The sequence below is a fragment of the Tauraco erythrolophus genome, chromosome 1 (genome assembly GCF_009769465.1).
Source record: "Tauraco erythrolophus isolate bTauEry1 chromosome 1, bTauEry1.pri, whole genome shotgun sequence".
Lineage (NCBI taxonomy): Eukaryota > Metazoa > Chordata > Aves > Musophagiformes > Musophagidae > Tauraco > Tauraco erythrolophus.
Genome location: NC_141465.1, coordinates 16,385,449 through 16,398,223, shown reverse-complemented (window position 1 = coordinate 16,398,223; position 12,775 = coordinate 16,385,449). Strand labels below are relative to the sequence as shown.

The 12,775-nt window shown below is 38.1% G+C and overlaps 1 protein-coding gene across 1 annotated transcript in view; it reads left to right on the top strand.

Moving 5' to 3' along the window:
* Window positions 1-12,775, top strand: part of DCAF6 (DDB1 and CUL4 associated factor 6) — a 99,701-nt gene that overhangs the window by 70,193 nt on the left and 16,733 nt on the right. Inside the window, exons 14-17 of the mRNA XM_086630119.1 lie at window positions 6,295-6,410; window positions 7,257-7,340; window positions 7,512-7,833; window positions 12,649-12,690. Of these exons, the coding sequence (XP_086486245.1) occupies window positions 6,295-6,410; window positions 7,257-7,340; window positions 7,512-7,833; window positions 12,649-12,690 (564 nt within the window). The remainder of the gene's footprint in view (window positions 1-6,294; window positions 6,411-7,256; window positions 7,341-7,511; window positions 7,834-12,648; window positions 12,691-12,775) is intronic.

Sequence of the window (12,775 nt, the reverse complement as noted above, 5' to 3'; positions counted from 1 at the left end):
GCTTAAATTTTAATTATCTGCTCTACCAGACTTCTAATATGGTATTGTACAAATTAGTCTACCTGTGGCACAGTTCCTGAGTTGTAAAACAGTGAAATCAGTATTTCTTTGTTTGAGGAGTGTTGATGAATGCATATGGTTAAGATGTCAACTTTGTGGACTAGATATTACAGTGATGGCATCCTTTTCAGATAACAAAGAAACACATACTGTCTAACTGGCCTGACTGACTTGATTTTGTATCAAAGTCTATCACTAGAGCATCTCAAGATCTCCCAAAACAACCACAGTCCTTGTTTTATCTCCTCTTACTTCTTTTCCTTTGTTCATGTTTCCAAAATTATTGTGGAAGACAGTAAGTAGAAATGCTTGCTGGCATTTGTTGTTGGGGAAATAAAACCCCACCACATATAGCTACTCTTAAGTGCTGTGGCTTTAGCCACAGATCATACACTTTGCCCATAGCAGTTTGGAAACTTTAAACATGTTCTGTGTGTTTTCACAAGAATGAAGACTTGGCCCATGTGAATCTGAATTATTGTGACAGTTATGTTCAACCAATCTGTCATACTGTATTTCTTTTTAGAGTCCAAATCGAGTAAGCTTTGAAAGAATTAGTTTTGCTGTAATGCTTTTAAGTAATTACACATTTATTTTTGTAGTAATCTTTGTTTAATGTTTTAGGGTAGGCAAATTTCACAAGAGGAACAGAGCATTAGCAAATTTTTGTCTATTTATTCTAGTGGGCTTTTTTTGTAAAATATTACTACCACAGTATCACAGAAAACAAATTTTATTAAACAACATTAATGCCTTGTTTCTGTGTTTATTTAAAAGCAAAACTTGAAAAAAAAAAACATTTTATACTTCAAACAGTTAATGATATAAGTGATTCTGAAGTTGGAAAATTTGAATGAAAAACTACCTCAAAAATAATATTAAGAAAAAGTAGAGCATACAGGGAATGGACATTAGGGACAGGAAAATTACTTGTTACAAAAATCTCTGATTGGGGAAGTGAAGACTAAGTAAAAACTACTAAAACTTAACTTCACATGTATATTCTGTCTAATAGCAAGTATTTTAGCAAATCTCCTGGGCCAAGGGTAGCACAAAGTGAATGACAAACATCAAATATAATACCAAAAGAGAAGGAAGGACTAAACATCATGATCTTTTAAGACTAATGGTAGCAATATTCAAGGCTTTAGGACAATTGTGGTAGAAAGGCATATTAAAACAAGCAGTACATGGGAAATAAATCAAAATTATGGGAACTAGAATGTGCATGATTCGAAACCTTTTTTTTTCTGACAGAATAATGGGTTCTAGAAACATAAAAGGTGTGATAGAGAGAACCTGTCTGGATTTCCAGAAAGTATTTGATACTTTGCCATGTGCTGAACCTCTGTTCAAGGTGGGACATAAAGATCAATAAGTAAACTGAACATGATGGTAAGCTAACTGAATGGAGCTTTTGTAGTGGATAGTATAGGGTGGGTAGTAAAAGGAAAAAGCATTTCCAAGCAGGACAAAGTTGCAAGGCATTGTCAGTTCAGAGGCTAACTAAAAACAGTGTGCTGAAGAATGGAATAATAGAAGTAGGATGCAATTTCATATAACAAAATGATGCAGTTGAGGACAAATAACAAAAAACCTAATCTGAAAGGTGGGAGTGTTGTGAAAATCAAAAGGAGGAAGATATGGACCTACCAGACACTTCATTCTCGATATGTTGTAGCTACTAGAAAGCCTAGTATGATCCTGGATGCCACCAGCTGGGAGACTTCAGCCAAGGATGAGAATTACTGGTGCTGCTGCTCAACTCTGCTTTGCTTTGTGACGTAGAATGCTATGTGCAATCCTTGTCATGCTTTTGAGAAAACTGATTCAAATTGGCAGAAGTTCAAAGACGAGTTATGCAGACAACTGGGGAAACAGAAAACCTGCTATGGAAGCTGATAGTAGGGCTTAATGTAACGAAAGCATGGGGTGTTATTTTGCTCTTTCAAAAACATCCTCTTCATGTAACTGCTAGTGTGAAAATAACATTGAAGTGAAAATTAGAGTGGAGTAATACATGAATGTAAATTAGCATTGAGCGTTGAGCTACAAAGTAGATTCCTAAGAGTCAAAAAAATCTTAGTGCTTAGACTTTGATTAAGTTCATAGAAGTGATTATATCATATGAGGCATGAAATAGCAAAAATCCTCATCTTGGTGTCTAGCAGTACCCTTCTTGTCTGTCCCTTTAGAAACAATGCTGAAAATTCTTGATTTAGAAGAAATACCGTATGGGCTAACAAAAATTTTGTACGTACTCCAAATCCAGTACAGCAATGAAACAGACTGTTGATGATCAAGATGAGTAAAAGCTTGCATATTTGATGTAAAAAGTAAAAGTACTAAAGTCTAGACTAGATTCTCAAGAATCTAGGCTAAGCCTGATTTGTGCTGCCTCTAACAATGTAGTATATAAAATAGTTTAGTAATAACATACACGAGTCAAGAAGATTCATGTGACAATACAGTCTAAAATCTTGAGAGTCATGCTTATAATTCTCATAACTCATCTTTGTTTCCACTTTTGCCCAGCAATTTGCCTAAGTTTGAGGCCACAACAAAGATATGGGACAGGAGAGAATGAGAAAGCTCAGCAATAAGGCTTTGCATTTCCTAAAATAAGGTATTTTCTAGAAGAGTCTAAAACCATTAGTTTTGTTGACATTCAGAACAGCAGTGTTACATATTTCCTGAGGAATAATTTTACTTTATTGTAAACAGAAATTCATGTTCCACAATGATTATCTAAACATGAATGGGGAGTAAATCCTAAGTACCGGCTTATAGTAAATCTTGAGAAATAACCAAACTTTGAGGACTGAAAGCCAGCATCAGAACTCATAGAATCAAAATAGTTTGGGTTGGAAGGGACCTTTAAAGTCCAAGTGAGCAGGGACATCTTCCACTAGATCAGGTTGCTCAGAGCCCAGTCCAACCTGACTTTGAATGTTTCCAGAGATGGGGCATCTACCACCTCGCTGGGCAACCTGTTGCAGTGTTTCACCACCCTCATTGTAAAAAATGTCTTCCTTCTATCTAGTCTAAATCTAACCTCTTCATTTAAAACCATTACCCCTTGTCTTATTGCAACAAGCCCTGCTAAAAAGTTTGTCCCCATCTTTCTTATAGGCCCCCTTTTAAGTACTGAAAGTCTGCTATAAGGTCTTCCCAGAGCCTCCTCTTCTTCGGGGTGAACAGACATCAACCCTCTCAGCCTTTCTTTATAGCAGAGGTGTCTGACCATTTTTGTGGCCCTCCTCTGGACATGCTCCAACAGATCCATGTCTTTCCTATGTTGAAAACTCCAGAGCTGGACACAGTACTCCAGGTGGGGTCTCACGAGAGCAGAGCAGAGGGGGAGAATCACCTCCCTTGACTTGCTGGCCACGCTTCTTTGGATGCAGCCCAGGATACGGTTGGCTTTCTGGGCTGCCAGCGCACATTGCCGGCTCATGTCCAGCTTTTCAGCCATCAATACCCTCAAGTCCTTCTTCACAGGATTGCTCTCAATCCACTCATCTCCCAGCTGTACTGAAACTGGGGATTGCTCTGACCCAGGTGCATGACCTTGCACTTGGCCTTGTTGAACCTCATGAGGTTCATATGGGCCCACTTCTTGAGCTTGTCTAGGTCCCTCTGGATGGCATGCCTTCTCTCAGGCATGTCAGCTTCACTGCTCAGCTTGGTGTCGTCTGCAGACTTGCTGAAGGTGCACTTGATCCCATTGTCTATGTCATTGATGAAGATACTAAACAGTACTGGTTCCAATACAGACCCCTGAAGGACACCACTTGTCACTGATCTCCATCTGGACCTTGAGCCCTTGACGACTACCCTCTGGATGTGACCATCCAACCAATTCCTCATCCACTGAACAGTCCACCGATCAAATCCATATCTCTCCAATTTAGAGAGAGGTGTGTTGTGGGGGACTGTGTCAAAGGTCTTACAGAAGTCCAGATAGACGGCATCCATAGCTCTTCCCTTGTTCACTGATGCAGTCACTTTGTCATAGAAAGCCACTAGCTTGGTCAGGCAGAACTCACTCTTGGTGAAGCCATGCTGGGTGTCTCGAATCACTTCCCTGTCCTTCATGTGCCTTAGCATAGCTCCTGGAAGGATCTGTTCCATGGTCTTCCCAGGCACAGAGGTGAGGCTGACAGGTGCGTAGTTCCCAGGGTCCTCCTTTCTACCTTTTTTTAAATGGGTGCAATATTTCCTTTTTTCCAGTCACCAGGAACTTCACCTGACTGCCATTACTTTTCAAATATCGTGGAGAGTGGCTTGGCAACTACATCAGCCAATTTCCTGAGCACTCTACGATGCGTCTCATCAGGTCCCGTAGACTTATGTATGTTCAGGTTCCTCAGGTGGTCATGAACCTGATCTTCTCATACAGTGGGAGTCCATCCACTTGAGAGGTGTGAGAAGAGAGGCTGCCAGTGAAGACTGAGGCAAAAATTTGCCGAGTACCTCAGCCTTGTCCTCATCTGTTGTTACCAGTTTGCCATTCTTGCTCATCGGGGCGGGTATGCTTTCTTTGACCTTCTTTTTCTCTCTGACATTCTTGTAGAAGCCCTTCTTATTATTCTTTGCATTTCTTGCCAAGCTCAGCTCCATCTGCACCTTGGCCTTACTGATTCCATGGCTACACAGCTGGGCAGCATTCATATACTCTTCCCGGGATACCTGTCCCTACTTCCACTGCCTGTGCATTTCCTTCTTGCCCTTTAGTTTGACCAACAGATTTCAACTTAGCCATGCTGGTCTCTTACCTTCCTTGCCTGAGGTCTTACACCTGGTGATCAAGAGCTCTTGTGCTCTGTGGAAAGCATCCTTAAAAATCTGTCAGCTCTGTTCTGCCCCTTTACCCCTGAGGGCAGTTTGCCAGGGAGTATTATTGTCTAAGTCCTTGAACAGCTGGAAGTTTGCTTTCCTAAAATTCAGGGTCTTGACTTTACTCTTTGCCTGACCCATGTTCCTCAGGACTGTCAACTCCGCGAGTGTGTGATCAGTGCAGCCCAGGCTGCTTCCAATCTTGACATCACCAATTAGCTTGCATTGGTGACCATCAGGTCCGGTATCACATCCCTCTGTTAGAGCTGTCTATTACCTGGCTTTAGAAGTTATTCTCGATGCACCCCAGGAGTCTCCTGGATTGCCCACAGATCACCGTGCTACTTTTCCAGCATATGTTGGGGTGGTTGAAGTCTCCCAGCAGGACGAGAGCCTGTGAGCGTGATGCTTCCTGTTGCTGGAGTAAGAAGGCTTCGTCAATAGTGCCCGCAGTAGGCACCAACCACAAGGTTCCCTTTGTTGTCTCGTTCTCTAATTCTTACCCATAAGCTTTCAACCTGCTCCTGGCTGTTCTTCAGAGACAGCTCTTCACACTCTATCCATTTCTTGATGTAGAGGGCAATACCTCTGCCCCTCCTTCCTCTGTCCCTTCTGAACAGCCTGTAGTTATCTATAGCTGAACATCTACCTTCTTAGATGAACACTCCTTAATTCCTTTGAGATATTTTACTCATATTTCCCTGTTAGTTACTATTATCTCAGGAGCTCCTGGCTCCTCTGTAAGACTTCAGCTGTGCTCCAGCGTAGCCAGTATGTCTCAGAGCAACAGGCTGAGGGCCCTTGCTAGTCCCCCATCACTCTAATCTTGGTGTGTCATCTCACAGCTCATCACAGGCAAGCCTGATATTATCCCCCTCCCTCTTCAAGTCTAGTTTAAGTCTATGTCTCCAAAATGTAGAGGAATAACAGTTAAGAATGAAGAACTTTGATAATTTTATCTGAATCAGTGTTTTAATTGGATGGGATAAGATTATGTATATAGTACTCAGCTGACATCTTGTAATACGTTCAGTAAGATCTCTGATCATTTATATCTGCAAAAAATGCATAAATAGTAAAAGAGAGCAAATCCTTTTGAGTTCTCACAATATTTTGAAAAGCAGTGAAGAAATCCTTTAAAGGTTTAGAAACAAAAAAGGGGGGGAGAACAAGGTTCTCTAATGCAGAGGAATAGTGTGGAGTGAGTGATGATGGACATCGGAAGAGAGAATGTTGAAATGTCTGCGAAGGTTGTTAGTTGTAGCTGCTGTCAATAGCTACTGAATTGTTTGATTGCAGTGACAAAGGTGGTGATGGTCGGGCTGTGCTATCGTAATGATCTTATCTCTTTAAATTATTTCTAATTTTTTTTTTTTTTTAACATGATGTTGCTAGGAGCAGCACAAATTCAAGCTCTAGAGGGAGTGGAAGTCATTGCAAAACCGAAGGCCAAGACGACTCTGTAAAAACAAAAGCCTCAGAAGAATCAGGACCTGAAGGTGAAGAAACAGGTAAGATACAGTGCTGTTTCTGTAACGTTAAGGTAAAAATTCTGCTCTCGTATGCTCTTGACTAACACTGAACACAATGGGAGTCCTGTGCACATGCATATGAAGGCAGAATACAGCCATAATAGGACATGAATTTTTAGGAAAGAAAAAGATACCAACTTGAGATAGTTGCAAATAAATGTAAAAAATATTAACTTACCCTGTCTCTAATTCTAATACCCTTATTCCTTTTTCTTAAGGACATATTCTGCCCCAATTTGTACAACAATAGAACAACTGCACTTTGCAGTCATAAATGTGTGCTAGGTAATTTGTTACATTTCTTTCAAGCTTTCACTGTATTTTGTTATATGGGGTTGTCTTGCTCAATTCGTTGCCAAAAGGGCAGTCAAGTCAAATGACTGATTCCAGAGAATTTTTTTTTATATAAAAAAATCTATTAAAAAAAAAATCTATAAAAAATCTATTAAAAAAATCCCTTTCAGTAGAGGGGTAACTTAATTTCTGTCTTCAGAAATAATAGCTTTCAGTTAGTGATCATCTCTTTCAAGAGTATTAATGCTATTTTTGCAGCTAAAGTTCTCATAGTATAGGATATGAAGTTCATTAAAGAACAAGAAAGAAATACTAATTTCTTTTTTAGTATATTGACCTGAGCAACTAGCTAGGTTTATATATACTGATTTTTATGCAATTAGTATCCAAGATTTCAGTAAAGTGATATGGACTTTGGAGGGGTCGCTTTGATTTATTTGATCTAGGAGTGCTAGTATCATTTAGATTTGCTTACATTATAGATGTGCATCTAAATGAAATGGTGATTTAATATTATGTTGTTTAATTCAGGAGTTCCTGATGAATCTCACAAGGAAGACACAAATGCTGAAGAACTGAAAACTACAGATGAAACCATAGGGACAACAGAAGAAAGTATGTATCTGTACTCTTTCAAATATAGTTACATGAAGAAGAATGAATGAACTAAATTTCCAATATAAACTCAGTATGCATAATTTAACTTCTGTGACCAGTTATTACGTCTTCTAAAATAGGCTATAATCATTGATGCTGTGACTTATTTTCCCCAATATTTTTTGTTAGCTGTATCAGATAAACCTGGTCCTGAGCATTCTGGAATCCAACCAGAAGAAAATGGCCCTGATGTTGATGCTGTCTCTGGAAATGCGGAGGAAGAAGCCTCCTGTGAAAAAAGCGTGAATCAAGAAAATTCAAGTCAAAGTACTGAATCCACTGCCAACTCGCTTGCTGCAAACAATGAACCTCAGCCATGCCCAGAATCCTCAGGGCTTGCAACTCCAGACGAGTCCTCTACCAGGACCTCAGCTCTCCAAGAAACTGATGATAGTGACGACGATCCTGTTCTGATCCCAGGGGCAAGGTATCGAGGAGGACCAGGACACAGGTTAGGGGAATACATATGTCTGCTATTGCTTGGCAAAACGCTTTTTTCTGAATAGAAGATCTAAAAGCCCATGGCTCATATTCTTAATTAAAATAAGTTGTTCTTTGACAACTAGCCAAGAGCTTGGTGGCTGAGTCTAATTTGCCTATGTGTAAGATATGTATAGCTATATTTTCCTTTCTAGCCAGGCAAGCTCCTGCAGATCTAATACCTGCTTGTGCTTATTCCCTGCCTGCTGAATACCCCAGTGCTAAATATTTGCGGTTCACTTTTTATTATTCTCCCTGTAGTCAAAAATATAGAAAGTTCATAAATTTGTGTACAGGAGCCTAGGTTTTCTTTCAACTGTATTTTAGGTGTTCCTACTTCGGCAAAGCAAGAGCTTTTAACTATTGTTCAGCAATACTGTGTTTGTCTCAGTACATATGTTAAGACTGACGTGTTCAATTTTTCATTCTTACTTCTTTTTCTCTGAAGGATAAACTCTGTGACCCCTTTTCTTTTGTTAGTTATTGAATATCCGTATGTACAGCAGTCAAAAGAAAGGGTAGATTGCTAGTTGTCATCATTAGTAAAAGACACATTTAGTAAGCTTTGTATATATTTCTTTTTCTTGTAAAATACAAACAGCTATACGTACTTGTTTGATCATTCGGTAAACTTAGCCTCCAATCTGGTATTGCTGTTTTAATACCTTTGTTCACTAATTTCAATTCTTGGATTTTTTTTAAAAGCTGTAATAATTATTTAGGCAACATCTCTATTGTTAGACTTAAGAAAATACCCTTTTTACTTGTTTTAGATATTATGTAAAGTGGTGTCAAATGCCTTAGCTTTACTCCTATCCTGTTCAAAGGCAGCGTTAATTTGCTATTAATTTCTTATGCTAGCAATGCGAATTCTTTACAGGAAGCATTATAATATGCATTCATTAGGACATCAGGAAGAATTTAATAGTTGTGTATAGAAAAGGTTTTGAATAATTTGCAGTTAAAAAGTCATAAGCCACCACATTGTCAGTAGTGACAGAAACAACAGTCAGTGGCTGCTTATTACATAGCAGGAGTAATTCAGCTCACTAAATGACAGTTTTTATGAAAAAGCCAATATATACAGATTCTGTCTTAATCCATTAACTTTCCATGCAATACTAAGTAATTGTAGATAAATATCTAATGGCAGAAATAGTTTTCACTGCAAAGCCAATGTGCTTTACGATCTAGTGATTGAAGAGCAAGCTGTGAAAAGCCCTGCAATTTTAATCTCATTTCTGTTTTCAAGCATGATTCTTAGCTTCTCTTCATGCATCTTATGTTGTCTCTATGACGTAATAGTTTTTGTATTAATGTAATAAGAATGACGCTTCCAGGTACCATATAGCTGTTACAATTTCCCAGTAGTGGGGACATGTTAAATGAAGTTACACTTCATCTGACATGCTTTTTTCCTTCTTTGTGTGCAGCGAGATTTCTTCCTGTGGCAGTTTAAATTTATCATATAAAATTAAGGATACAATTAAAATTCTTTACGCAGTCCCCTGCTCCCTTATTCTTCCCCCAGATAAAATCTGACAGAAGTTGCTGTGTAGTCAATACTGCTTTAGGATTGCCTTCAGGCTTACATTACTCAGGTTTACTGCCTGACCACTTCATTTTGTTCTGCTTTTGTGTGTGTGCAAGAAGTGAAGTTTTCTGTAACGTCAGATGTACGTTTGCATTACATTCCCTCCTTCTGGTTTCAGGAGCCCTCTGAGATACTGCAGAAAAGTAAGGCATTCTGTGTGTGCTCAAAGGAATTTGGACTTTCAGAGAGAAAGCAGGCACTGGTGGTCTTAAAGGCTAGCTATAAGCCCTCTTAATGTTTACATCTCATATTAAATAGAGTGAAAGGAACTGGAAGTCCTCTCTGCTACTACTGTGACACCTCTTATAGCATATAATCCCTTTCATAAAATGATCAAATTTATATAAAATCCCCCAGCCTCATAACTAGTGGGAAACTACTTGAAAACCTTGCTGCTGTAATGGGTATAAATTGACTAAAATTAGTCGTTTTGTGCGAACATACTGTTTTGATTGAAATAGTTTTTTCATTCCCCGTGCTTATCATTTGAAGGATATTCATCCTGTCCATTTTCAGCTTTTGTCTTACTAGACTAAGAGTGCCAAGTTTTTCTTACTCTTAGCAGTAAAAATTTGTGGTTTTCCTGCCATCATGCTGGTTCCTGTCTGTGCTTTTCCATATTTCCTGAACATGGTAGACTAGAATTACATACACTATGCTGTTTGGATTTTGCTGGGAATAATGGTGTGAGTGTTACTCTTGGTCTAGAGAAAACTCTCTGAGACACGAGTGACCTGTAGTTATATCCTTCTCCTCTCTTGCTTATGGCTGTCTCATGGTGGTGGCTTGTGGTCAGACACAAGACTAGTTAGTATACTGAAATTTTTCCTATTTTGCCCTTTCCAATTAATACGTTCCCATCTTTCACCAGAAGGAAGCTCAGAAGTGTATGGCTGTCAATTTTATACTACTGAATTTCTACCCATTTCTTTTTCTCAAGGTCGCAGAACTCACAGGTCCCCTCTGTATTCATAAAGTTACCCAACCTCATGTCCTCAGTGCACTGCATGAATACATTCCTACATCTTGCTCAAAGACTATTAGCAATATATTAAAATTGCCTGCAAGACTGGTGCTCAACTCCACCAGTATGCTTCCTATAGGCTTATGTTTTCTCTTTTCTTACTTAGTAGACTGTGTTACCTAACAATTCCTTTACTAAATCTTCTCAAGTTTATCTAATAATTTAGTTTCCAATGTGTCATCTGACGAGGTAATTAATAGCATTAATATAGAAGTAATGTAGTAGATTTTCTCTCTCTGTAGAAAATCTGAGGGGCAGTTGGTTTGTTTTTTTTGTTTGTTTGGTTAGCTTTTTTCTCTTCAGAGAAGGTTATAAGGCTAGGCTGCAATCATTTACCTTTTGTGAACCTATTCTGTGCAGTGGCAAAGAATATTTAATTTTATTTTTCTCCAGGACATAAAAAAAAAAGGTGACTGTTGTCTTCTGAAACAGAATGCTAAAAGCTTGTTTGACTAATAAGCCTTTTCCAGTATATAGCATTACTAGGTTTTATCTACAGCCAATTTTAGATGGGTTTAAGTTGGGGTTTTTTATATAACTAGTAACTAGTTATATAAAAATAACTAATAACTAGTTATTAGTTATGGGTAATTTTCCCACTGTAAAGTACAGCTTTCTCCATGGAGAAAGGAGGGGTTGGCTTATATTCTGTACTCTGAAGTCATGACTTAAACTTCCTCTTAAGGAAAAGGTGTGGCAGAAATATCCTTTTGATAAATGTTGACAGTACTTGCAGTTAAATAAATGGAGGACTCCCTGCTGCATCAGCTTCTCTGGTCTCTCTTAGTTTTTAGTAAGATGGATGTGGATTTCAGATTTGTGAATAGAATTTTGTTCATTTTGCAAAACTAATGTTTACAGAGCTTCCATTATTTGAATTTTTTGGGGGATACAAATCCAACTTTTAATGTGTTCTCTTATAATCTAACAAATAGATATAAGGAACATAAACTCTTACTGTGGATGCTTAAAAACCTCAAAACAACGAGGACAGGTAGCTTCTCACTAGCTAATGCGAAACTGAACTGTCAAGAAAGACTGTGCAACAAATACAGAAACACAAAGTTTGCATCTACTTTAATATTTTGAAAAGGATTTGGAATAGTAGCAGTAAAATGTGTAAATACCACCATCCTTTGGTTGATAAATTGGTTGTCAACTGAATGTTGACTAGGAATCAGCTAGGAATAGTTTTGACATAGAGGGATGTTTCTTTAAAAGAAGTGATTGAGAATGTGACATCTCTTTTTTTCTGTAGCATTTTTGCAGCCACCAAGCATCACTATAGGAATGGGAAAAAACAGTGACTAAAAGAAGCTAAATAGTTATTTAATTTTTTAGCTATTGGATTAGTCAATATGTGCACTTTTCAATAAAACTGTACAAGGAACTGCCCAGAATATTTGTAAATTTGAAAAAATTGAAACCTAGTTTGTACAGAAGAGCAGTTTAGCTAGATACCCAACAGAGAAAATAACCCTCTGGGCATTTTAGGGAATCCACAGGAAAAGACCTCTTCTCTTATGAATACAAGGAGATACGCAGGTTTTTAAGTCTCAAAGTATACCCGTAGCATATCTTCTTTAAAACTTACTAAGTCCAGCAAATTTAGTTGGAACAGAGATAGATAATATGGCTTGCTTTAGCAGCATACTTTGTAATCTGTGGGGAGGGAAAAAGAAATCTATGCAAAATGTATGCTCTTCATGCACAGATAGTACAGTTTTCAATGGATTGATCTTAATTTTCACAAATTAGTCAAAACAACTCTGAGGGCTGCTTTCCTAATTAAATGACTGAATTAATTTTGTTTGGACTTTGACAGAAGCTGATCTATGAGCGGAGGCATAGAAAACGGAAAATGTTGAACTATTATGTTAAAATTTCAATCCAATATGAATGTAAAATGGAAATGATTGTGCAGCTGCTTCCACTTCTGCCATGATCTATGAAGAATTACTGCATTTTGTACGATCAACTTTGTGTACTGTTATGTAATCTCAATACTATTTTTGCCGAAATCAAAGTAGTCTCATATACTAACACATTGAGGAGAAGGAGTCTTCTCAGTTGGAATACGTAGAGCACATTTTGTAATAGATGCTAACCTTTTAAAAACATGATACCCAGCATTTTTTAATGACTTCAGTTGTTGTTCCCTTTACTAGATATAATATCAGAGGAACAGCGATAGGTGATAGAATAATGAGGTAATTAATCATTTTCTTCCTCCCCTTCTCCTTTTTATTGCCATATAATGGATTTATCAGGTTCTTGGTTTTCATATCTAACTGG